This window comes from Felis catus, chromosome C1 (assembly GCF_018350175.1).
Source record: "Felis catus isolate Fca126 chromosome C1, F.catus_Fca126_mat1.0, whole genome shotgun sequence".
In the NCBI taxonomy this organism is placed as follows: Eukaryota; Metazoa; Chordata; class Mammalia; order Carnivora; family Felidae; genus Felis; species Felis catus.
The window spans coordinates 58,099,152-58,125,405 of record NC_058375.1 but is presented as its reverse complement, the minus strand read 5'-3'; the positions used below and the strand labels follow the sequence as shown (position 1 = coordinate 58,125,405).

Genomic DNA, 26,254 nt, shown 5'->3' with positions numbered 1-26,254 from the left:
GAAAATTAGATGTTGGCCAGACACACAGGGATAGGGCATCCAAGGTGGAGTAAATAATATGTACTAAGGCACAAAAATGTGAGAACACTTTGTGTTTGGGACATGTCAAGCAGTTTAATATGGATCAGACCATAAAGTAAGGGGCTAGAGAAGTAGAAGTAACAGATGAAGTTTGGCATATAAGCAGTAGCAGGCCCTCTGAGGGATTTATATACTAAATAATAGATTTTATTCTGCAAACACTATAAAGATACTGCTAATAATTAAGAGTAGCTAATATTGGGGCACATAGGTAGCTCAGTCATTTAAGCCTCCAACTTTGGATTTAGGCTTAGGTCATGATCTCATGGTTTGTGGGTTCGAGCCCCTCATCAGGCTGTACACTGATAGCAGAGAGCCTGCTTGGGATTCTCTCTCTCCCTCTCTCTCTGCTCCTTCCCCACTTGCACACTCTTCTCTCTCTCTCTGTGTCTCTCTAAATAAATAAATAGTCATTTAAAAAAGAAGAGAAACTAATATTTAATGGGAACTTATTATCTGCTGATAGAGGACTAAGTACATACATCTCATTTAATCCTCAGAAAAGGTGGTTTCTGTCATTATAGTTCTGTATTACTATGTTCACTTAAAAATCAAGGATTAGAAGTTAAGTAACTCACCTAAGGTTCACATAAATAGTAAATAATAGATCTGGGGTTTGAGCCCAGGTGGTTTGCCTCCACGAGTTGGCCTCTTAACAACTATGTCATAGTGTTTCCTATGATGAAAGTGTTTCTGCTAACAATCTAAATATTAATAGCTAACATTTACTTACTGTATTCCAGCTGAAATAGAATTATTCAGTCAATATAACAAGTGTGTAAGTTTAGTACTATTATTATTCCTCATTTGCAGTTGACAAGGCTAAGGCACAGTGATGTAACTAAAATACTGCCTCTTTAAATTTTTGTCCTGTCTGCTTCATTATTGCTCATGCTTTCTCATGTGTAGGTCAACAATGATATCATTATTGTCATTATTTAAAAATATATCCACTTCTTGGATCTCTGCTAATTTTTATTTGTGAATCAAACTATCAGTTCTCTATTAAGTTTTCTATTGAGCTGTCAATCACACTGTCAAGTAACGTCTGTGGGAGATGGCAAAAGCTAACCTAATTTCTGTGTGAACAGGTGAGCTACACCTTTTTAAATTAGCTTCTTCATGCATTGGTGTGGAAAAAGAGGAAGGACTGCTTAGGGGCTGTTCAGTCCATCTGTGCTCCTAGTTATTCACTCGCCAGTCCCTCTGGAACTTCAGAGCTGCCTTGAGTTTACCTTTGCTAGTCTTTCTCTTCTTTTCGTTCCTTTTCTCATCTTTTCTTTCTTCCTCTCTCCCTTCCCCCCTTTCCTCCCTCCCTCCCTCCATCTCTCTCTTCTTTTCTTTTCTCTTTCTTTCTTTCTTTCTTTCTTTCTTTCTTTCTTTCTCTTTCTACATCAAGGCAGCAAAAGAAGGCCTGTATGTGGAAGTAAAAAGGCCACAAGTATAAAACTGTCCTTCAGCCCATCCCTTGTCATTTCTAGTCCATGACACAGTTTATCTCACACTGAAACCAAACCAGCCACTGTCCCCCAAAAGATCCTCAATAATGTTGCATTAATTGCTGAGAGCTGTCAGCCTTCCCTTCTTTCTTGTGGCATCTTCAGTGTTGCTTTGGATGAGGAAGCAGCAGGCTATGTTAGTCTGTCATCTTTTGAAGAACCAAGAATACACTCATTTGGAAGCTTCATCAAAGCAAAATACAAATCTCTAACATTTACTTAAAACATTGGCAGTAATTCTGTCTCATAAGAAGTAAAAATGAGCTAAGGAATAATACCTACATGGAGACATTTTATAGAGAATCTCAGAAGGATTTCCTGGTTTCTTAAATGTGAAGAGAAAAACATGGGAGAAAAACATTGTTGGATTTACACAATAAGTAGAAAGTGTTACAAGTCTGTCCACTTAACATATATTTCAAGGTTTCCAAAATCAGTTCATTTTCTTGAAAATTGGGATAGAGGACTTATACCAAATACAAAAGAACTTACACTAAAGAAAACTACATCATGATAACAGACTTAAGATAATCTATTTGAAAGAATGCTTTTGCCCTGATCCCAATATATTTAGGTGTTCTGTTCATATTTTAATAGGTTCAAAATACTACCTGAAGTTCTGTATCACATCCCCACACTTGAAACAATTTTGATTAGTAACAATCAGGTTGGATCTGTGGACCCTCAGAAAATGAAAGCAATGGAAAAGCTGATCACATTGGACCTTCAAAATAATGACCTACTTCAGATTCCACCAGAGCTCGGTAATTGTGTGAACTTAAGGTAGCTACACCATTCTACTAGAGTTTTCCATTGATTTTATTGATTTGTAAGGATTTTTTTTTTCCTCTCTTATTGAGGTACTTTTGCAGGACAGTTGAAGTAAAAAAATCGATGTTGTATTAAAAATAACAGGTAACAAAATCCAGAATACCAATTGTGCTTTTCAGGTTTTAGCAAATATATATTTTTTTAGCTTTGCTTATATGGTATAATATAGTGTAGTAACTGTTTTCTGATACTTTTGTCATCACTATATATATGTCTAACTTGAAACTCCACTGTGTAAAAATGTCAGTTGTGCATGTAAGGTTTTTCAGAACCTGTTACAGACTGTCACCATGTATTTCAAGCCCAGCATGGTTTTCCTTATTCTTTGTGTTAGCTGTTACCTTAGTCTCAAATGCCTTTACCCTGCTTTTATCAGCAATCAACCTAAGTATCATCTTTGAAAACTTTCTCGCTTCTCCAAGCAGTTAGTCCCTCCTCTGATTTTCCATCCTGATTTGTTTGGACTCATTTATACCATTTCTTTTACCTCCTTTAGAAAAGAGTTGTCCCAGTGCCTAGAACACAGTAAGCACCCAATAAGTGCTGGTTAAATAAATAGAAAGTGAGTTTGAGATGTCAACAGAAAGCGAAGTGATTAAGCAGAATGTTTCAGAAGTAATTTATTGAAACTGATGATGGCTTGGCATATTTTACTAGGACGCACTGGCATCTGCTTTGGTACCTCGTATTAGTGAATGTAAGAGTAAAATACTGTTGGTTGTCGTCATTTGCTGTAGTTTGTATTCTATAAAGTCTCTGTGAACACCAAATTCATGAATACTGAGCCATTTCTGCTGGGAAAGTATTGAGTTAGGTTCTTTTGAGCCTCTGGTCACATTTTCATGAACCAGTCAATACATAACCTTGTTCTCTGTGTGTTTCTGTATTTCATGTTATTTATTCATTAACATTTAACTATGGCCAAATAATACTATAATTCATGCCTGAATGAAGCTTATCTGACATATGTATTTTCTCTGTAAGGCACACGATAGTCTTCTTGTGTTTAGGGAAACTGGACAACACTTGAGTCCTTACTTGGCAGGCCAATTTTAAACAGTGAGATCACCAACACAAAGTACAAAAATGCAAAAAATGTTGTACTAACTAGACTACAGAAAGGACACTTGATTACAGTATGAGAACTGACACAAGAAGGGAGAACATCACCTGTTTAACCTCAGCTGAGAATGTGCTTATTGATTGACTCAAATTTTTGGCTGCCCTGTACGATATCCAAAAATGACCTCGAAAGTGCCATGAGTATTGATTTGGGGTTACTGATAAATTTTGATGATAGGCAAGTTAGTGCATAAGGAGTCTGTGAATAAGGAGGATTGACTGTAGTGAACTCCTTTTTATATATTAAGAAAACAGCCTTTAAAAGAATCCCCATGGACCATAGAAATACTGAAGATGTAATTTAGATCTACTGTATAATATGGTGTGAATCGTTTGACTTTATTTACACACCTAAGTTTGAAAATTAAAATAAAAGTCTCTTTATTTTATAATTTATTTCATTAATTCTATAAAGAAACAAATCAAACAGCACTCAAGTCTCAAATTAAACCTCATTTCAGAACACGTGAATAGATTTTGTATGTGTATCTGGTCAAGGGAGGTGGAGAGCAGACACGTGTTAATGTTTCTCAGGGTGGAAGTGGGATATGTGGATTATATTATAGTCCTTGGTATGTGTACTTGTCAGTATGCTCATTCTAATGTGTAAATATAATTGAACCATGTTGTATATGATCATTAAAAGATTGAGAAGAGGATGGGTAAAATGGGGGTTCCTGTCACAGCTCCTCTGTTTAGTAGCTGAATGATCTTGGATATGTCTTTCTTACTCCTCAGGATTTATGCTTCCTTATCTATTTATTAGATAGGAATATTAATGCTGTCTAGATCATAGGGTTGTAAGGTGATTAAGAGAGTCAGTGAATATAAATTACTCAACACAATACCTTTCATATAATAAGTGTTCAGTTAATGTTGTTTGGGTTATTATTGTAGTTCTAATTCCAACTATTGAAATGCTTAGATTTGAAAAGGGACAAGTAGAAAATAATACACACATTTTATGTGTAAAGTTGCAAATGAAGTTAGAATAAAAGCCTTCCTAATGGAAAATGTTGAAATTCTTAATTCTCTCTTTTGTTTAGAACATTACTGCTAGATGGAAATCCATTCCGTGTTCCTCGAGCAGCCATATTAATGAAAGGAACAGCTGCTATTCTGGAATATTTGAGAGACCGGATTCCTACTTAAATTGGAGTTGTTTTATAATCTTGATCATGTTCATTCTTAGACTTCTTAACATTGATAAGTAATGTTTTTCTAAGGTATCGTGTGCATTTATAATGGTGATAACCACATACAGTGTTAATGCATTAATTCTGATTGTTTTGCATAAGATTTATCTTACTTTCATTCCTTATAAGATAGCAGTTTCTTCAGATGTGAATTTTTATTTAATGTAGTTTAATATTTTTATAATGATAAAGCATTTTTGTAGAAGTGGGTTTTTTCTCCCCATTTCTCATTGTGTTACATATAATGTGACCAATGAATTTGAATATGACCATCTAATTTCTACCTTTTTGTTACATATAAAATTGGATTGAATTTTATTCAAAACTGTTCTTTGGTGTTTAAAAAAATAAGACTTTTTCTTACCCATGATAAGACTTATGTGATACGGTTAGTCTTGGTATAAATTTTAAATTAATATTCACTGTCTTGTTTTTGTTTTAATCTAGTTGAAATGTTTCTTTTCTAGCCTTTTCCCCATATCTTATGAAACTATTTTGTCAGAAATGCTACATGAAGTGTAGTTACTGGTAGAGAAAACAGTAAAAGTGTTATAATTTTTCTCACAATTTTGAATTTAAAACTTGCAATGAAATGCATGTATTAATATACAATATGTCTATTACTCTGTACTAATATAATCTAGTACTTCTGGATTCAAAAAATTTAAAGAGATTGGATCTGCATATTTTTATCTCCCAAGTATGAGTGTTTAAAAATAACTTTTGTTCTTTTTAAAGTCCTGAAGACCTTATTTTATTAATTCTATAGTTATCAGCAGCAGAAAATAACTAACAACATATACTGCAATGAAATCTTGACCTGTACTTTCTTAAATACTTACTTAGGTATTTGTACACATAACCTACTCTTTTGGTGTGTTCTAACCCAACCTTGTGCATTTTTTTTATTTCTAGAGCCTTACTTTTCAAATTTGCTTCTAATCTTCATAAGACTGAACCTATAGTTAATGTGGTAATTTTCTGAAAGGGAATTTGTTATAGGTTAACTTGATTTAGTAAAAAATAAAATATAAACATTTTTATTTACACCAAAAATACCAGAAGTAGGCTGATCAGTCATTATGAAACTTACCATGTGAATCTATTAAGTAGCCAATCAACAGAATGTCTATTAATTTATATAGACAGGTAGGTAGGTAGCTAGCTAGCTAGCTTTTGAGTGATTGTGGCATGCTCATATTATGGGAAAAAAAACAAAACAAAACATTGCCAATAAGGATAAATAGCTACATGTCCGTAATAAAAGTTACATTTTTCAAATATTGCTTATAATGGTTATGTTTTTGGTTTAAAAGAAACATGCCTTTTTCACACTACAACTCTGTGGCTAAGAAATCGGCTTTGATATTAAACAAAAGACACTTTACAATAAGGTGACATTTTATTATTTATACAATAAAGAGACTTTTATGTTATTCAAAACACGTTTTTAAATACTGAAAAAGTTGAGTACACCAAAGCCGAAAAATGGCTCTGCTATACACTGCACAGCATTATTTTAGTCCCTGTATTTTGTATCTGTACAGAAAGCATCTTCAAAATGCATTCTAATCACATTGTACACCTTTACCAATTAGTGTCAGTACATAAAATAAACTGGAGAATACAGCTTGCATTTGCAAATTAACTGACAAAGTAATTAATTTCACTGATTCAGTAAATTTAAAATATAGATTCATAGGACTCCTTTGCACATAAAATGAAGCAGCTTTCAAGGTCATTATGGTCTTATACTGCAAAAGAAAAAAACCATTAAGTACATTCACAATCTATGTTAATAAAGTAGTAAATATGTCTTCATTCAGTTTTTATTTACATCAATATGTAGTTCAACTAAAAAGTACTGTTAATTGTGATACAGTTTGTTAACACATACAAAAATGACAACTTTTTATATATAATTTAAGCTCAAAATCACAATTATCTCAAAATATTAATTACAATACAGCCATTTCAATTAAACATGTCATGATTTAGTTGTTTTTTATAAAATGGTAAAATTTGTTATTAAAGTAAGCAATTTGTTTTGAATTGGCTACAGTTCACCCATGTAGAAAACCTTAAATGTTAAGAGGTGTTTCCTGCCCCTCCCACCCGAATTTGTATACAGCCACCTAGCCTAGCAAAGAGACAGAAAAGGCCCCAATTTATAAAGATTAAGCCTCTTTTGCTATACTGCTGTGGCTTGTTGCTTCTTCCATAAAAGCTTTACAAGGGGAGTGTCAATAAACTATGCAATGAAATGCATGCATTAATATACAATATGTCTATGTAAAATGTTAGTGTTTACCAGTGCACATTAAAATGTTCACAAAGACTGCAAAAGAAGTCATAAAGAAGCATTTATAAAGATCTACCAGTTGCAAACTGTGGACTTGAAAACTACTTGATAACGTAATGAAATTTCTTTGAAAACAGATCCCAATTCTCTGGCTAAAGGAATTCTAGTTACTTGGCCTTAAGATGTCACTGTTGTGCTGCACATATGGTAGTGAAGTCAGATGTTGAAAAAGAATGAGTCTAGAGACTGTCTTCATCTTACTAAAATAGTGGCCCAGTGTTGCATCACTGCATAGGAATTTTTCTTAAACCTACGGAAGAGTGAAATATTTCACTAGCTGATTATATGCTCTCAAAGGAAAAATGGACAGTTTATATGTGTGTGCATGTGTTTAGCATATGGAAAAATATTAATATAAATAGGTGGAATTAGAACTTTTTTATATAGTAATAAAAGGATTGTGTCCCTCCAAGTAACTAAGGTCCAAAGTAATCAACTGTCAAGTAGTTTAGGAATGAAAGAATAATTTTCATGGGTACTTAAAATTCTAAAAACCTGCATCTAGTATCCTTTTACTTATAATTCTTTACAGACCAATTAAAAGTCTAGCACTGTCTATTTAGAATTGCTGCTGTTAATATTTCTTTTCTGAGTAGAAAGAGACCATAGTTCACCTTATGTTTTACTTATATGCAGCTGGGTGGGGAGGGTGCCCTTAGGTGGTTATACAGTGGGAAAATGAAACTATAGTACTTGCAGCCTTACTTTTGCAAGGTTGTTTGAGATGGTCTTTGAAATTTGCAAACAATTTGGTAGATTCACCTCTGATTTTTTAAGTAGGAAAAAATTGCTCTTTTATATGAGGACAGTGCCATTGTCCTTAAGCTTCCTTTAGTCCCTTCTCTATGCTGAGTACAAAGAGAAACTTGACTGGCTTTGAGACAAAAATATCCAGCTTATCTGCCTATCAATTATCTTTCTCTTCATTTCAAACAGAAAACAGTAAGGCTTGTGTTTTCAAGGAGAAAAATGTAGTTGAGGGTGTTAAAGGGAAATACCTAAACATCATAAAGCGGTATAAAACATTTATTGCATTCCATTGACACTAGGTGTCATCAAAGCTAAAACCAAATTACCAGAGTAAAACTTAACAGACAACACTACTCACTGCCCTGAACAGATGCCTTTTCCACATTCAAGACCAGTAAGAGTCCTCTGCAAGGAAAGACTACAAGTATTGAATATGGAATTGATTCTGGCACTACATTCTGAAAACTAATGATCATTCTAACAAATATGGAACTGTTTTATGTTCTATCTGCCTGAGACTTGCAACTTGGTTTTCCTGTGGACTTTCCAAAAAATTACATAAGATTTCCTGACTAAATAAGAGATGTTCTTTAGTAGAGTGCTGGGGAAGGGGAAGAGAGATGGAAAGATACAAAGAGTTATAATATGATTGCTTTTGTCCATTCATCAAATACCTTCATTAATCTAGCTATCATAAAAGTCAGTTGACCTGCATACCTGGGCATTAATCTCATTGCTTTACCTGTGCAAAACAAGTGTGCAAAGAAAAACACCTACATATGTGTGTCTATACAAAGACACAAAACCTGAGTCACAATAAAAAGTTTTTGATATAAGAAAACTTTTCTTAATGTAGGAAAATAACCTTTAAAGGGCCAAAAATACCTTTGTACAATATTATCAGCTGACTTGAAAACTTCAATGTGCTTAAGTATTACATATTTTATAAGACCCAACGAAAAAAGAGATCACTTACATTTGATAATTTTCTTAAGTATAGATACCCACATTTTTACTTCTAACATCTATTTTCATTCCCCTGAATTCACTAACTTTTCAAAAAATAAATAAAAAGCACATTCAGCATGAGGACTGTTTAATTTCTGATGAACAGTTCCTGATTTTTTTCTAAATATTGAGGACATAGGAGATTTGGGGTTGCTAGGCATATAACTAACTGCCAAGCCACAATGGAATTCTAAAATTCAAAACAAAATATAATCTGTTATTAAGAGAAACATTACTTGGAAAAATATTTTGTAGATGCAGTTGGGCCAAAGTCTGCGTAAAGCTATCCTCTCATTTGCAGGCTCCCTCCCTTTCTGCAGACAGCTCAAAAACTCCTTTTTTCTCTATGCTCCATTTCCTTAGCTTTCAATGGTTTTCTTACCTTTTCCCTACTCGAACCCTGAATTGTGCCAGCTGAAGCTCCCTTGCCCACATTCAGCCACCAGTTACAATGCTTTCTTTACTCATCTACATCTTTGTTATTTCTTCCTCTTCCTCAGGAGCTCCGCTCTCTGGGATGACTCCTTGGCTTCCCTTCATGTGCCACTAACTAGTCAGGAGAAAATCTGTTTAAATGTCCCCATCCCTAACATTAGACACTGACCTAAGGCTCGATTCAGGACATACTTATTCCCTGGTCTGTATACATCTTAGATGCATACTGAGGATATTTTGTAGAAAAATGAGTGCAAGTTGCTTCTCCCATGTTGCCTTCAGATGACCACTGCCATCAACTATACATTTATGTCAGTTAAATTACTGGCACTTAGAAGAGGAAGCCATCTGAACAAAAGGTTCAATCCTTGCATCTGTAGTTGGTTGCGGGGGCGGGGGGGCGCTCTGAATACTCGTATCAAAAGGTGAAGGGATTCTGGGCGGTGGGTCTGGTTTGGGGATAGGTGGGAAATAAATTCAGTAGGGTAAGGGATTAGAGGCATTAGCCTGGGGAACTGTAGTCTCTTCCTGCCTTTTAGTATGACACTTGCCCAAGGATCACTAGAAGGATTTTGTATTGTGTGGAAGGCTAAAAGCAGAGTCACACTTTCTCTGCCAATAGACTCGTTACCATGGGAACCAATGCAGAAAAATGAAAATATGACAAGGAGCTGAGGATTAAATGTGGAGAAAATTGATAGGGAGTTGGTTTCTACATGGCAATTTGAGCACTGGGGATTTAAAGAAACAGGATGTTCCTCGGGTGGCCAGACCAATGAAAATGGACAAAATGCCTTGTTGGTAGCTGATCCTGGAGGCTGAGATGTGGGGGATGCGGGGGAGAAGGCAGTAAGCATGTTGTAGTTTGGACAAGGGGGACTCAAATCCAGTCCCATCCCTGGTGAGGTTAAACTCGTCAGTCCAAGCGTCAAGTTAACCATATGATCAAAGCTGCCCTCAAAAGGCATGTCCGTGCTTAACCTGAAAAATAAAAGCAGACTGCCATAACAATTTTCTTCTTGCCTTTCCAAAGCCAGGACAATCTACCTGACGAAAGTATTGCACACCTAATATATTATTGCTTGAAACACATTCCTGAATATTAAAAAGAAAAAATCACAACTTTAAATTTGTGGTTGCCAGCCCCCAACAAGCAGCTACTCTAACCTAGAATTTAAATTAGTTTTTCATTAAGGAAATAATTATTTCACTTCACCCAATACAAGTCCTCTCTATGTATATGCCTCTGTCATTCTGGAGTTGATCATAAACTGATCAAACCAGACTCTAGGATTCCAGGTCAATCTTCAACCAGGACTTGAAGCATCCACCTAATCTGAGGAAGGCAGATGTACACATTGTACTTTCAGAGGTTCTAGGGAGACTGCACCATTGTGTCCCTTAAGCTTCCCAAAAGGCTATTTTCTGAAATCCAACGATTACTGCCTCATTCCTGTGACTTAAGCTTTTGTCCCATATTTAAATGCAGTTGTCCTGAGGAGATGAGGGAAAGTCACAGTGTAGATGACTCGATTGGATCCTTCCCGGAAAGCTAATTTTCAAGTGGTAGTGACACCCTTCCCCTGACCCGCCCTCCCAACACACACACATTAAAAACTAGAAACACCATCCAGGAAGTAGGAGACAAGCCATTGTTGGATAGCTGTCTTTAGGGTACATCTAATTGCAAATGGTCAGGATAAAATATGATCTTTGCACAGTGCTAAGTACACTGGAGATAGATTTCACTAGAAATGTTTATTTACTAATGATTTACTGTTCTGTGTGAGTTTCTTACTGAAGCCTCTGATAATCTCAGCAATGGGTTCTTGAAATGCCAAAAGCCCATTAATTTCTGTTTTCTCAAGAGTTCTTGGAGAATTCTGAAATCCAATAAAATGCCTGAATTTTCCTCCACTTGCAGAGTTGGAGGCAAACTGATAAACAGAGATTTGAGTACAGTGATCTTGCTTACGCTAAAATAATTTCTGATATAAATATTCCAGTGAATTTCAGGATTGGAGACATCTATGGTTGGTTTTTGCAGGGAGGGGGCATTACAATGACCTGACACAGGACTAATCTTTATAGTCACATGCAGGACTGCTTTGTACGAGGGACAGACAGGTAAGCACATCTCTTTCTGAGGTGAACAAAGCATAACAGGGCCTTCACAAGCAGCTATGCCTTTGAATTTGACATGTCATAAATACGACACTGCTTCTTTTCATTTCTAATATGGTCTCTGAAATCAGGCAGCAGATGCCTGGAGGAATACTAACTGTTCTGGATTAAGCTAAAACGATTAGCTTTTTCTGTGACTTTGTACTGATTGTCTCACTGGGAGATCTTTTCTTAGACAAACTTCAGCTCCTCCAGGCTGGGAGGCCACCTCTGACACTCTTGTATTTAATAGTTTTACCACATCCATTCATTCTTCAGCCAATTTAAAAAACTGTCCTAACAAATGTCATGATGTATTGAGAATTTAAATTTGATGCCTTCAAATATTTTAATCAGTTTGGTTTTTCCTCTCCATTTTCTTTGAGGTTGTGTGATTCCCTGCTCTATCACGAAAGCTAAGGAGTTAGAGACACAACTTTTACAGAGTTTCCTCTAGTTTTGCATACAGTTGAGTATACAGTTCACAAAAGAACCACTCTTGCCAATATTAGGACTTGTATTGCTTTCATCTCTCACAACAGTTTGGAAATATAAAAGCTGTCTTATGGGTGGAATGATGATATTTGCATAGTAGGAATGTGAGGAATAAGTCTAGAGTACAGCATGCGGACTGTAGCTGATAAAATCATATTAAATACTGGAGATCACCTAAAGGGTAGATTTCAGGGGCTCTCACCAGACACACACAAAAAAGGTAGCTATGTGAGGAGATGAGTTAATTAACTTGACTATAGTATAATTCGCTAACGTATTTGTATATTGAATCATCATGTTGTACACCTCAAATATACAATTTTTATTAAAAACAAAAAAAAAAACTAAAAAAGAAGAGCATCACACTCCATAGCTGTTAAATAAATAAACAGTTCAATTTAATAGTGAAAAAAAATGTGGCTTTTTTCATGTTGGCCACTGAATATATGTGGATACCGGCCTTTTTCCAATACTTTTCAAACTTCATCTCCAGCACTATGTCCAAAGTGGTACTTGAGGATCAGAAGCCCACTGACTAAGTATTGAAGACGCACTAACTCATAGCTGTGAGCATGCTTCACAATCCATTGCATAGTTTTAATAAACTTATATTTTCTAAGTCGGTGCACAAAGACACTAAATTGCTCTAAGGTAAAACCCACCACTTCGTCTCCAAATGGCAACTAATTTTCCAGACCATGGTTGAACTCATATACTTTTTGAACCCACCTTAATTATATAGTTGCTGTTCTACCTCTAGGCTCAATCCAACCAGAGTAAAATAAATAAAAGCCTTCACGTTAACCTCAAAGAACAAACAAAACGCTGGGATTTTGTTGGATGTAAAACCGTATCTCTCTTTCTCTTGCCAATGTAGTAGTCACTGACAAGATTTTCCCCTCAGGATATAACTTACGGGAATTTAGATGGCTGCCACAGCTGAGTGCTTAGAGATGTTGCCAGGTGAAATTGCCGATGCTGAAGGACCTTAGAGAAGGGTCTGGGGATTGGCCCCATTGCACCTCAGCTGTCTATCTCTCTGGACAGCGCGCATCTGTATCTGCTAGTCACTCTGTCCAGCCACTCTCTGGTTTTTTGCTTCCTAGAAAATTTCATTATAGGTGCTCTTCAAGTTGCTTTTCGTACTGAATTCTAATGAGTCCTGTTCTGTTCCTAAACACAAAGCATCCCCCTAATGGTGAGGTGTTTGCTAATAGTAAAGAGTGTGATCTTTTCCTTTATGTAAGTATATAAATATTTAGACTATGCAAGTCTACCAGAATTGTGTTTAAAATACAAATGAAATACTTTAAAGCAAAATTTCAAGAGACAGCAAACGTTCACCATTCTATTCTCTCCTTTCTTCAGACTGATCTCTTCAAGCGGCACATTAGGCCTTTGTTGCCAAGCTTCAGTACTCTCTCTCTCCAGGAAAGAGGAGCTGCCATTGAGTCCTTCAGCCCCTCTGACTTTGGCCCTTAAGGGACAACCCCTTGGAAGGACAAAGCCAAGTGAAAGTGGAAAGCCAGAACTCAGCTAGCCTAGAGACTATCCCTCCCTGATATGGTTCATTCAAGAGGAGGACTACAGTTATTTCCATTAACCTGAGACATTGTCCTTTTTTGGAAAAGGGTATCTATGAGGGACAGGAGCCTGCCTTCTTCCTAAGGAAATAGAAAAATATTCCTCATTCATATTATGTTAAAACAAAAAGGTGAAAGGAAGCTTTTGCCATCTTATTAGAGGGGGAGAGAAGGTGATAATACACTGTGCTCCATTCTCCCCTCATGTTTTGTACCTACACAGTACCATTTATTAGGCTTTCTGTGTCTGTTTCCCCACTACACTGTTTCTTGAGAGGGGGCACTGTGGCTTATTTATATCTCCCATTGTCCTCAAAATCCTTTGCTCATCAATATTTGTTGATTAAATTGCATGTACAGCAACACAAACTGTTTTAATTACTGATAACTTTTTTAAAAGAATAAACACATAGATTGTCCAGAGACCAAATCTTAGGGTGGTCCAGAGGAAGACTTAGAGAAAAATGCTTTAACAGCTCTTGAAGCTAGATACACAGACCTGGGTGAATGCTCTAAATATGGGTATATATTGTGAGGGTGTAGGTGAAGATGCTGTAGATATTTATGGAAAGTTTAAAAAATAAAAAGTTATAGTATTTTACCTTTGAGTGGTTTATGAGGATTTGGGTCCCTAGATCATAGGGATAGTAAATATCATTTTTCAGAAATAAGTGAAAACCTAAAAAATGATTGACGTGTGTGTGTATGTGTGTGTGTGTGCACGCGCGTGTGAGACAGAGTCCCAAGTTTAAATTTCCCTGGGAAATGGCCACAAACCTATATCTATAATGTTTGCCAGCAGCCTTCATGGTTTTATAAAGAACATATCATAGAGATGGCCTGCTGGAGAAATCTGTCTTGATCATAACAAGGCTGTGTGATTCTATCAAGTGCAAAATACTTATTGCTAAGTTGAATGACACCACAAGTATGGCTGAAGAATTGTATTCAAAGACTAGTCCCCAAAGAAGGTTGAATGAATTCCCTAAGAGTGCACTGTATTAGTGGTTCCCGATCAGGGGGCCAGAAGGAAATGGTTTCCTTTGGAGGAAAACACCAGAGGATTTAAGTAGTTTTACATAGACTTCGGGAAAGAAGAACTTGTTTTCCTTCTATTTTTGCTTGGGGTTGGAAGAAGAAAAGATTAAATGGTTTTAAGAGAAACCATGAGCCCACAAATAAATAGGACCAATGGAATTAGCAAAGGAGAGTCCCATACAAGGGTGCTGGCTAAGTTGTGAGGGTGAGGATGTAATTAGCTTAGAAGCAGTAAACAGAAATATTTGGGTTTTAAAACTATGATCGAGCCATCAGACACTCTGAAGTTCCAAATATTTAAGAATCAAAACAGCTTGAGGACAATGTCACCCAAACTGCCAGAGGCTCTCTGTCTTCAATACCCAGACATTCTGACTGAAAGAAGGGAGGTGGGGGAGATTTTAAACTACCTTTGGAATCTGATTATCACTTAATGAGAAATCTTTTGAAATACATTCCTTATTCCCTTTATAATAAGGTACAATCTGATTATATTATGCTAATTACACAGATAAGCTAGGAGTTTATATTAGATGCCTAGCTACTGCCAGATATCAGCTGGAAATAAAGCCATACACAGATACACACATATTTGGGTTGAACTAGTTGTAGAACTGTGTAAGGAAGGCTATGCTAGGCACATTTACTTCTTGATGTTTAAGTTTTAGACAGCTCATTTAAAAACATGTATTTTAAATAATTTGTGGCAAATATCTTTCTACATATTAAGAATGAGCACATTGTAAGGAAGCTTCTTACAGTAATGGCAGATAGGCACAAAATACTTGGAAATCACAATGAGATTAGAGAATAACTATTAAAAAGCTGGATGTAATAATTAAACTGAACAATTGGGAATATCAAAACTTCAAATCACACATTCACTGAGGCTTAGAGAGAGCCCTATGATTGGGTCTCTTTATGATTGGGATACAAGCAGAAAGGTTTAGTAAAAAATATAGAAACTACTTAAAATAAACCCAAAGCTCTTCATTTGTTTTCTTATATTTAAATTTAAAGCATTGTTTCAAATTAATTGTCTCAAAAGAGTATAGAAATGGGTGTTAAAAGTTTCATCAACAATTTATTAACACTTACTTATTCACAGGTACATCAGCATAACAGGTATGAGAATGGACTGTCGAGAGTGTTTGGTAATCCAAACTAGAGAATTGCCAGGATTTGGATATAGAATATAGATATAAGGGCTCCATCTAGTGGCAGCTCTTCCTAACTGCAGACATGTTCCTAAAATGTATGTGGATCTGTGCAACTACAGATGAGGACAGTATATGTCAGATTTGAATCCAGCAATTTAAACGGAGGGTCTTATTGGGATGAAACATGTTTTGTTTCCTTTGCAGGGTGGGTTACTGAGGAAAGTGGTAGCCTGTTCTCTGGAGGAATTTAAAAAAAGCATTAATTCTTCCCAGAAGGTAGACAGATTAACCAGATCTTCTCAAGGTCCTTTTCTATCTTCTGATAGGACAATAATTTCCCTTGTTTTCCCTCAGAATTTACTTATAGATATATTGTTTGATATTAGGTTTTATTTCAGAAAATTTCCCTGTTATTTTTTTTAAGGAGATACTTTTGGTGATTTTCTTAATACTGAGAAGTTGCTTGTCCAAAAAATTATCCACTACATTATGAAAGTAGTTTCTAGAAACAAATAGCAATTAAATGAAATATAATTCTAATACATGCCTCAGTTTTTCATTTTGAATTCTTTCTACTTCTAGAAGAGTGGGAGGGAGGCCAGAAACCAAGGAGAGCTGAAAGATCACTTTCAGGAGGGAGGGGAAGGGAATTCTGGAACTGTCTGAAGGAGGGGCTTTGTCACCAACAGACTGGAGAGTGTGTCTGAATCTGAATGTGATTTCTGTCATCTAGTTTCTCTCTGTTCTTCTCTATCACTCTGTTACCTCCCTTCTTTCCCTTTTTTTCTCATTCTTACTTCCCTAATGTACTAATTTCTCTCCAACCAGCTCTCACACCTGCTTTCACTCTTATTACTCTAAAATACTCTTACTTAAAATACTTCAATTACTGTTACTATTCTGAAATATTCTTACTACTCTAAAATGCTACTCTATCAACTAATAATTTACTTTTCATTTTTCACTTCAATTGGTTCAAACAGACATTGGCATTCTTTTCCTCTATAAATATAGAAACACTGGGCTACAAGAGCAAAGCGTAGGTCTCTGGTGAGTTTGAGGAACCATACTCTTAAAGGAAATGATGATGAGAGTTTCCTTCAATGTATATTTATGGTTTCTAGAATTTAAAAAATCCTGAAAAGAAGCCATCATTAGCCAGCTAGCAAGTTCTCCTCATATAATGAGGAGGTAGCAAGTTCCCCTCACACAAAGAGATTAAAAGACAGGCAGATGGAGTAATTAATATTATCTGTATAAGCAAAATAGTAGATGAGAAATGGATTTAACTTTGGGAAGATTTCACTCAATTCTGTAGTCAGTTTGTGTTGAAACTCAAATAGAAAAAGATGGGAAATAATTCTGAGAGAAAGCTAAGAAAGAAATGCTTTACTTAGAAGGAAATCAAGATCCTATGAGGTAATGAAGGAAATGTGGTTAGGAGCTTACCAACCTAGGGCTTTCCTCTCTTAGATGCTGTTTTTCTTTTTAGAGGCTACATTATGCTTCCCCTCAAACCCTTAGATGAGGGAAGTATCTAATGAAGCTGATGCTAATGGCAGTATAAATAATTTTCTCTCTACTCTGATATCAACAGACCAGATTCTGACCTCTATAAAAGTTTGGCATGGGGCACGTGATTTTATCAAGTAATGCAGATTGTCTGTGATCTATCTAAATAGTTCATCATGTTAATGCTATAGCTTTTGTGGCTTTTTTTGATAATTTTGGCTGGAGTATATGACATTTTCACTTTAGGGATACAGGTGGTGGAATCTGTCCATGAAATGATGCCAAAATGCAATGTGTAAACATTGACAGAGTGAACTATGGTCAAAGGCCTCTGGACAGGCTCTTCCTTATTCTAGAATGGACAGCATGAGGCAGAAGTTAAATTTTAGAGCTAAAATAGGGTTGGGGACTCCCTCTTCCCAACTACCTTTCCCTAATCCCATTCCCAACCCAACTCTTTACCATTCCCCATGCCTCCAAATTTTAAAAGTAGCTTGAGCAAAGTAATCTACCAAGTCATAATGTACAGGGAGAAGAGCCTTAAAAGGGGGTCTAAAACCACATCCAGCCATCTGTTTGTCTTCTCAGTTCACAGTCACATCACCTCTCTAGAACTTTGGGCCTCTGATAAAATGAGGAAACAGGACTTAATTATCTCTAAGATGTCTGTAAGGCCAAAACCATGGCTCTGTAAGTTCAACCTCATGCACTCATTTCTCTGAAATATTTCTGGAATCTATATGCATGACTTCTTCCAAGATGAGAAAAAAAAAAACCCAAATAAATCAAAAGGATAGATGTTATATATTCCAATTCAATGAACAAAAGCCACTTCTTAAACTTTTTGGACAATGTTAAGGTCCTTAGAACACAAATAAGGGAAATTAAACACAATTGCTAACACGTGGAAGAGGAGCTTAAAAGGTCTTAGGAGAGGATCTGGAGGATTGGAGGGGAGAAAGATTAGATTAAAAGGGGGAATTAAAAAAAAAACACTAGAAACAAAAGACTAAGAATGGTGAATGAACTGAGAGTTAAGATTGTGTAAACTGGACATAAACTTCCCACTTAATTTAAAAATCCTGTCATCCATTTAATTATTGTATAAACATTTATTGAGCACCTACTATGCTTCTGAGTCTATGACAGGCACGGACGATCCATGGTAAGCACAACCAGATGTGCCGTCTGGAAGCTCTTCTGTCTAGAATGCCTCTTTTAAATATTGTCTGATCCTTTCAAGGAGTTGATGGGAGAGAACGAACAAATACCAAATAGCTATGTGATAAGTGCTATAGATAGAACAGAATGTGGTAAGTACTATAAAATATGCAAAAAAATTAATAAGACCTTATTATCATAGTGAAGAGAAATTTCTTCCAGTTAAGATCAGGTAAAGTTTTATGATGGTGGTGATGCTTGAGCTGGATATAATTTCTATAATTTAGAAAGGGAATGGGAAGAGGAAGAACATCACAGTGGAGGGACCAGTGTGGGTAAAGGCAGAGGTTGAAAATCACAGGGAATACTCAGGGAAAGGTAAGGATTTCTAGGTGTCTACATCACTGGTTATGTATAGTTAAGGTGAAGAAAAAACCAACAATTCTTAGATTCAGAGGAATCAGATTTCCTTGGAAGAATAAATAGATGTCTATGATATGTAAATATGTATGATCTAACCTCACGCAAAGTCATGGGGTGGAATGAACAGCCTTCAGCGAAAATGTCCCTCACCCCACTGAAGGAAGTGAAGTAAACAAACAGGAAATGCAGCTGCTGAATGAATATTCACTTCACTGCATTTCTGAGTGCATCATTCTAACATTGGATAATCAGGACTCCCATGCTCCCCAATAGTCGGTAAGAGGCAGTGGTCATAGGAGCAACCCTTTGGGGACACAACACAGAAGAAACTCTTCAATCCAACAGTCCATGTCTTTTAAAGTACTGGCTTCCATCTCCTTCCCCCAACATGTCAGGGGCCTATAGACACAGTGCTGTTTAGAAGCACCATCTTTCACTATGTTCTCTTTCTTCTTTAGAACGAACAAACTGGCAAAATTCTCTTCCAGGATTCAAGGGACTCTGGTTGCTACTTATCTTGTCCAGTAAGGTCTCTTCTCTTGCCACTTCTAGCCTATCAAATCTTGCCCTAAATCTTGGCAAACATTGATAATGGCCTCCCAAAGGCCATAAGACCCGGTAGGGAGAACTATGTGTATAGCTCCAAATGGAACAACCATGCTCAAACACAAGAGAGATTTGACTAGATAAAGATGCTACTTCCTTTTGCTGTACACAGGTTGAGGGCAGGGACAAAGGGACTCACCACATTGCCTTGTACTGTCTTTTTTTCTGGAAGCTCTCTCATCTTCCCACTTGGTTGTGAGACTCTGTGCAGAGGAGACCATGTTGTATCCCTTGCAGAGCCTGGTCTATAGTTGATGCTCCACAAATAGTTGTAAACATTGCACTTAATGTTTTCATTATATTCTCCAATAAAATGCCCATATTTTGAATTTTGAATGACATACCTTAAACTTCTGAGATTCAGCTATAGTAATTGTTTTCCTGTGGAGGAAATATGGATTTTTCTGATGAAAATAAGTCTTTGTAAGATATTTTACTCCAAGTATAGAGATACCTGACTATACACTGCTCACACATGTTAAAGTTGGGGGTAAAAAAACTAGCACAAATAATACAATTGTGCAACAGTGATAGTTTAAGAATGAATATATATATATATATATATATATATATATATATATACCTTTCAAACTAGAGAAAGATTGGATCACTTATTTAACTTTTACTCAACACTCGTTCCCACACTCATTGAAAATTATGGTAGGTTTGAAAATAATATTTGTAAAAATTTGACCCATGGCTTTTTCTTTGGGTCAGGCCTACATTGGTTCTGATACCAGACTATTAAGAGTCACAGGATTTCAGTGCTTTTTACATAAACACTGTCAGGATTTCACAATCTTCCACTCTTTAGGTACTGCAATTAATAATATTAGGCAAAAAAAAAAAGTGTTTTGTAGCATAATTTGGGGAGATACTGGTACAGCTTCAGAGATATCCTTATCTGTGCCTGGCTTACATCCAGTTCCATTTCTTATCTTGCTTAGTGCTCAGTGAGTTGTTACCAAGTGTGAGCTTACTGTCCTACAACAAAATCCAACAAGGGAAACTAGCAGATGAAGTAATGCTTCTAGAGCTGGAACCAGTGTATTATTTCCCTTCCCTTTCAGTTTTCTCTCTTTACTTCCCCTGGAACTGCTCTTTGGGAAGATTATGACAATCACATTGTTAAAAGTCCAGGAGAGTCAATATTCCTAGATTTTCATTTATTCCTTTTAATCAAACATCAGAAATCTCTGGCTTCTCCAAAATAGAAGGCTTGCAATCTATATCCTCACAAGAGAATGTTTCCAAACCATTCTCTTGCAGAGAGTGTCAAAGGTGAGGAAGATTGGAACCTGTCCCACTAGCAATCAGCTGGCAGGCTTAGAGAGAGTCCTCGATATGGTAAAATTCAACACTTAAAAAACAGAAGTGGAAACACGGTTCTATTAAGGCATTGTCACCCTTGCTCTTGAACACACAGTTTGTTGTCAGAGACAGAAGTGTTCCACCTTTGCACCTTGGTTAATGCTACTAATCCAGGTTCCTTGATCACCCAAGAAAGTTCTTCCCAAGCTGGAAGCTGGAACCATCAGTAGATACTCAAGTGTCTCCAAACAATTAGAACTCTAAGGGGCCCTCTTAGTCTTGTGTCAACAGGATAGAAGCAGCCGGCCACTGCCTTTGGAACATGGGGAGTTAGAGGGATGAATCTATAGCAGCAATAGCAGCAATGAAGAGAGGTCAGTTTTACATACTAGAAACAGAAATGACCCCGAAAGTTTCCAAATATAACTAGAAAACTTGACTGCATCTGCTTTGACTTTTGTAGAGTGGGATGTTTCAGAAAATACATTCTCTGAAATGTTTAGATCAAATGAAGCTGAAAGGCTGCATTGGAGAGCTGACACCCAGGATCTCCTATAATATTAACCCACACGCTTTCTATGCACATCCTTTTTTCCACAGCCCATGTTCTATTATCTTTCTATAATGTATACTTGGGTGATGGTCTTACTGAGTGATGGGGAAACATTCTGGGCCAAGGCAAGATGCTTTTCTTAGTGGAAAGCAGTTGTATTGCTTGGGAAAAAAGAGTCATGCAGGTGATCTCACATCTGAAGATTTCCCCCCAATAACCAGCTGACCAGATAACTACAACCATAAGAGAGGGCACATCACCAACCCAGTGTTTGAACATTTTATTGAGCCTCACAAAGATTTAGCATTGCTGTGAGAGGAATTTTACTGGAAACTCAACCCTGCTCTTCTTGATACTACGTAAAGGACCCATCTTCCTAACTTATTGAATTTCATTATTTGCATAACTTTTTACTGACCTAGTGTTTTAATAAACCTGCTCTTTGGTCAGTATATCAGGAGTCAGTCAAACATATTGTCTGATTGAATTCACCAAAGGCTTAGAGTAATAGTCTTGTACCAACATGCCGACATGGTGGTTTATCTGGTTATGTTGTATTGTTGCCTCTTGATAACAGTGTCTCCATCAGAGTAGACATTCTTGATCTGTGTGCCAATGAGGGGCAGAAATTGACTGAGGACGGCATTAACAGCCAATGAAAAGACAGGCTAGGAAACACACTATGTTTTCTAAATATTTAAATTTTGGTGAAGATATTAAATAGATTTTATGATTTATAGTAAAATGTTTTTTTTCTGGCTTCCTTCATCTAGTCATTTTGGCAAATTCAAATACTTTTCACTTAATATTTGAATGTATAAATCTAATTTCTTTATTTTCTTTCATCTGAGTACACTTTCTCTTCAGTTCACCTGGTGAAATATATTTCAGTACTACTTTTTAAGCAAGCAATTTTATTAGTAATATGTGTGCAGCCATCTTTAGGATTAAAAACAAATTAATGTTGATTTGTCATCCTCTCTTTAAAACTGCCTTTTTCATATTGAAAGTGGTAACCCAATGGAAGACCCGGAAGTGACTGGGATTGTTAGATGTTTATATAATTAACAGTTCTAATTAACGGGGACGCATGTATTTTACAGGTTTCAATGAGTGATAAATCAGCACGATGTAAATATTAGCATGTTATACTGATTTTGAGTATTCCTTGCCAAAAATCCACTCATATTTTGAAATTACTATGTCTAGATGACTTATGTCTGAAGGTGGGAATTATCATAAGGGAGCTTTTGTGACAATGTATTATAAGCCATGTAAGTTGCTTTTTAAAAGTTGTCCACTAATGTCTATTTGGCTTGCAAATCTGTAGGAATTCTACCAGTATTTTTCAGTGCTTGTTCTTTGCACCTCTGATCCTTCTCATTCCCCTTCATTGTGTCTTACTGATCCACCAGATATAGACAGCTGCCTCAGGAAAAAGATCTCAATAAAAATCAAAGACCAAGAGGTGAGTCTATTGGAGTCATCATGAATTCCACTCCTTTGTTGTTGTCAATCTTCTTTTTTTAAAGGCACACCTTTAACTTTTTGGGGGAGGAGTGGGGTTGGTGAGGGGCGGTTAATACAAACCAGATTCTAAATTCAGGCAGCAAAAGCAGTTATTCCAAAAAAAGTCAATACTCAAATTAATGTATTATTGGTTTTGGTCACGTATGGAATAAATTAGATTTTTTAACCCCCTTAAGTAATTAGTGATTTTATTCAATCTAAAAAAAAAAAATGCTTCTTTTCATTATTACCTGCCTTTTCTCAGTATGCAGCATGGCAGTACAAGTGACCATGAGGTGCTTTGGCACATCACATTTCTTTTCCATTTGGTCAGGGATCCCTTTTCACTTTTTCTCACTTCCTATGGGAGAGGAAGGATTAAAGCATTGGCCCAGGACAACGTTGTCACATCAGGAGTGGCAGAGGTGTTTACTACGATCCTCTCAGCTTTGTGCCTCAGAAGCATCTCCTGAAACCCTGGGTTTGATGTGGAAACCTGACATAAGAAGAGACTTGGGAAGTCCTCTATCTGGCTCTTCTCTTACCTCTCCTGTTAAAGATTAAACAAAACTGATGGGATGACTTGAGATGCTTCATTGCCACCAAACTATACCCATAAGTTTGTTTTTCCTTTACGTGATCTTGTGAGGCCAGTGGCGGGGTGGGGGGCATCTATCTTGATTCATGACGATCATTCTATGCTAGGAGCTGGAAACAGTGGTACCATGGTTTGGTGTGAGTGTTTGACAAAGAAAATTAGGCTCTGAAAGACATTTCTCATCAGAAACTGTCAATATATTAAAATGCATTTAAAAGTTACTTCTGGGAAACATATTAAATAGGCCAATCATTTAATCATTTGCTAAATGTCAAACCCTATAAAATCATGGTATAATGTCACCCTGACATAAAGCAACATCAAAATTAGTGCATCATCTATAAAGTGAAGTATCATTTGCCTTCAAGTGACAAATTCTATTGCCAAAAAATACCACTGTACTTCTAATAAGTGACACTCATTTTAATAGACCCTACAAAAATACAGTATTTTCAATGTCCCCATAAAACAGTTAACTTACAAATATTACTCTCAGAGCTTTGGTGACATCAATATGTGATACTATTGTGAAAATCCTTATAGAATACTTGAAACGCTAGCGTATAAACTAAATTCATTATATATATGTAATATATATATAATGTGGAACTATGAGGGGGAACATGCATACAACCAACTCTGGGAAATTATTCTGGAATTTCAAATGAACATTTTAATCAAATTAATGACTAATATATAAAAGAAATATTTTTAAAGGATTATAAAATGAATTTTGATCATTTATAGAGGAAAACAATTCTAATGTAAAAAATAATTCTATATTAACTATGCTTGTCTTTCTCTCCAGTAAGACAGACTCAGGATTTTATATACTTTGAAACTTTTTTGGAAAAAAAGTATTTTCTCTATTTTTGCCCACAAAAACAGGCACTGAAATTAATATTACAGGTAGACCACAGCTCTGAGAAATTATATTTGCAGTTTCATATTTAAATACTAAAGTTTTTTAATCATCCACCATAACTTTCTAACAACAGTCTTTCTTAATGATAAATTTTATCAATCTCCAAAATTCATTTTAAATGATTTAAAAGTAGCAAATTAGATAAAGCAACACACAAATAAATTCTACATTTACAAGTAAAGAAATCACAGGGGCTACATTTTATAATCAACATAAATTTGAAAGAAATAAAGCAATATCTTTCCTGCCACCCATCATTCACTGCTTAAATTTGTGGTGAAAAAGATTTATCTATAATGACCTTTAGTCTGTATCTTAACTCTGTGTGTATTGTAATTAGCTAAAGGCATTGAACAAATTAGTTTGTCCTATTTTTATTCAGGTCCCAGAGATAAATGGCTAATTTATGAAATATTTCACTCTGTGTTATGAGAATTTAGCAAATGAATATGGAACCAAATATAAACACTTTATACCATATGTACAGTTACTTTCATAAGGCATTATCATGTAATTTTTATTGAAAAAGATTCAATATAGTAAAGTCTTATTTTAAGATATAGTTTCTTTCTCAATCCGAGATGTTTAGTTTATGAAAATATTATTTTTCTCTATATTCTTTTTGTATATATGCCAACATATACCTGTGCTAGAAATATTTTATGGGAATTACAATTCTTTATATTTGTATTTTCTATATAAAGGCATATACAACTTTGAGGCAGTGTTTCTGATGGAGAGCAGAATTCGTAAAGAGCTTGTATGTGCTTCCGTGCTCTGAAATTATATGAAATCCACTTCGAGAAGAAACTTATTTGATTAAAAAAACAAACCAAAAACAAAAACAAAACTGCACCAATGCACAGCCAGAGGCTGACAATTAAAACTAATACATAACCACATGAACATCATATTTATATAGTTAACATTTTTAAGGATGATCAGTGCTAACATATAGTATTATACATTTGGCACTAATGTTTGCCATTGGTCCAGCAATTGGCAAAATTTGTTTCTATGTATAAATTTATTTTTTGAACATTAGGTCTGGCTAGACGTATCTTCACTATTTATAAAAAATATTTAGACAGTAAGCTCACGTTGAATAACTAGGTCTACTGTGTTCTGGAAACTCTTCAGTAGTAATACAGCTTTTTCATGTTCCATATGTACAAAACTATGTCCATTTGCCTGTAAACACACAAATAAAACAGGGCAATCAATGCAAGATACTTGTATGTCTCTTCACCATTGTTTCTCATCATAAGAGTCAAGGGAGTATTGAGCAACCACAAGTTATCAGTTTTTAAAATTCACAGAATTGTAACTATGGAAACAACGAATTAATTTCATCCAGTATGACTCATTTTATTAATTCAACAAATATATTTATGAAGCATCCGGTATGTCCTATCTGGGACTGTCCTGGCCACTCTGCTAATCATGGAGATACACTGGTGAATAAGAGCCAAATGTGTTTGAAATATGGTACTTGTTCTGTGGTTGTTCTTTTGATTTGCTTGTTTTCTGCAGGAACTTAGTTGAGATGTTTTGGAAGTGCCCACAGGACCATTGCCTTCTTGCCATTTAATTTCTGATAGAATAAATCCATCAGCAAGGTCGAATATTTCACTCATGACACACATGATTGTGCACTCATAGTCTTCTTAAATCTTATTTTGCCTTACTGAAAAGTTCTTAGTTTATGCATTTTTATACGAAAGAGATCATTTTTATTTCTCCCATTGCTAAATGCAAGTATATTCATTATTTATACCAGTGGTTCTCAAGGATGCCATCTAATATACCTAAGAGATCGATCCCTCAGAGGTAAAGCACATTGACATTAGTAACAGTGAAGATGCTTACCATCTTCTAGTTAAGAATCATCAATCTATGCATTCAAAATCCATTTTTGAAAGTTTATTTATTT

General features: G+C 35.8%; 2 protein-coding genes across 9 annotated transcripts in view; one reads left to right on the top strand and one right to left on the bottom strand.

Annotated features, from left to right (window-relative positions):
• LRRC40 (leucine rich repeat containing 40) overlaps positions 1-7,135 on the top strand; it is a 48,621-nt gene extending 41,486 nt beyond the window's left edge. For 2 of the 3 annotated variants that reach the window (XM_019837226.3, XM_011284937.4), the window contains 2 exons: positions 2,178-2,363; positions 4,580-7,135. In XM_019837226.3, the coding sequence (XP_019692785.2) occupies positions 2,178-2,363; positions 4,580-4,685 (292 nt within the window). In that variant the 3' untranslated portion in view covers positions 4,686-7,135. The remainder of the gene's footprint in view (positions 1-2,177; positions 2,364-4,579) is intronic. The other variant, XM_011284938.4, reaches the window with a different exon arrangement.
• Positions 7,136-23,571: 16,436 nt separating this feature from the next.
• LRRC7 (leucine rich repeat containing 7) overlaps positions 23,572-26,254 on the bottom strand; it is a 550,569-nt gene continuing 547,886 nt past the window's right edge. For 5 of the 6 annotated variants that reach the window (XM_019837223.3, XM_019837219.3, XM_011284940.4 and 2 more), the window contains one exon: positions 23,572-25,512. In XM_019837223.3, the coding sequence (XP_019692782.2) occupies positions 25,405-25,512 (108 nt within the window). In that variant the 3' untranslated portion in view covers positions 23,572-25,404. The remainder of the gene's footprint in view (positions 25,513-26,254) is intronic. The other variant, XM_019837221.3, reaches the window with a different exon arrangement.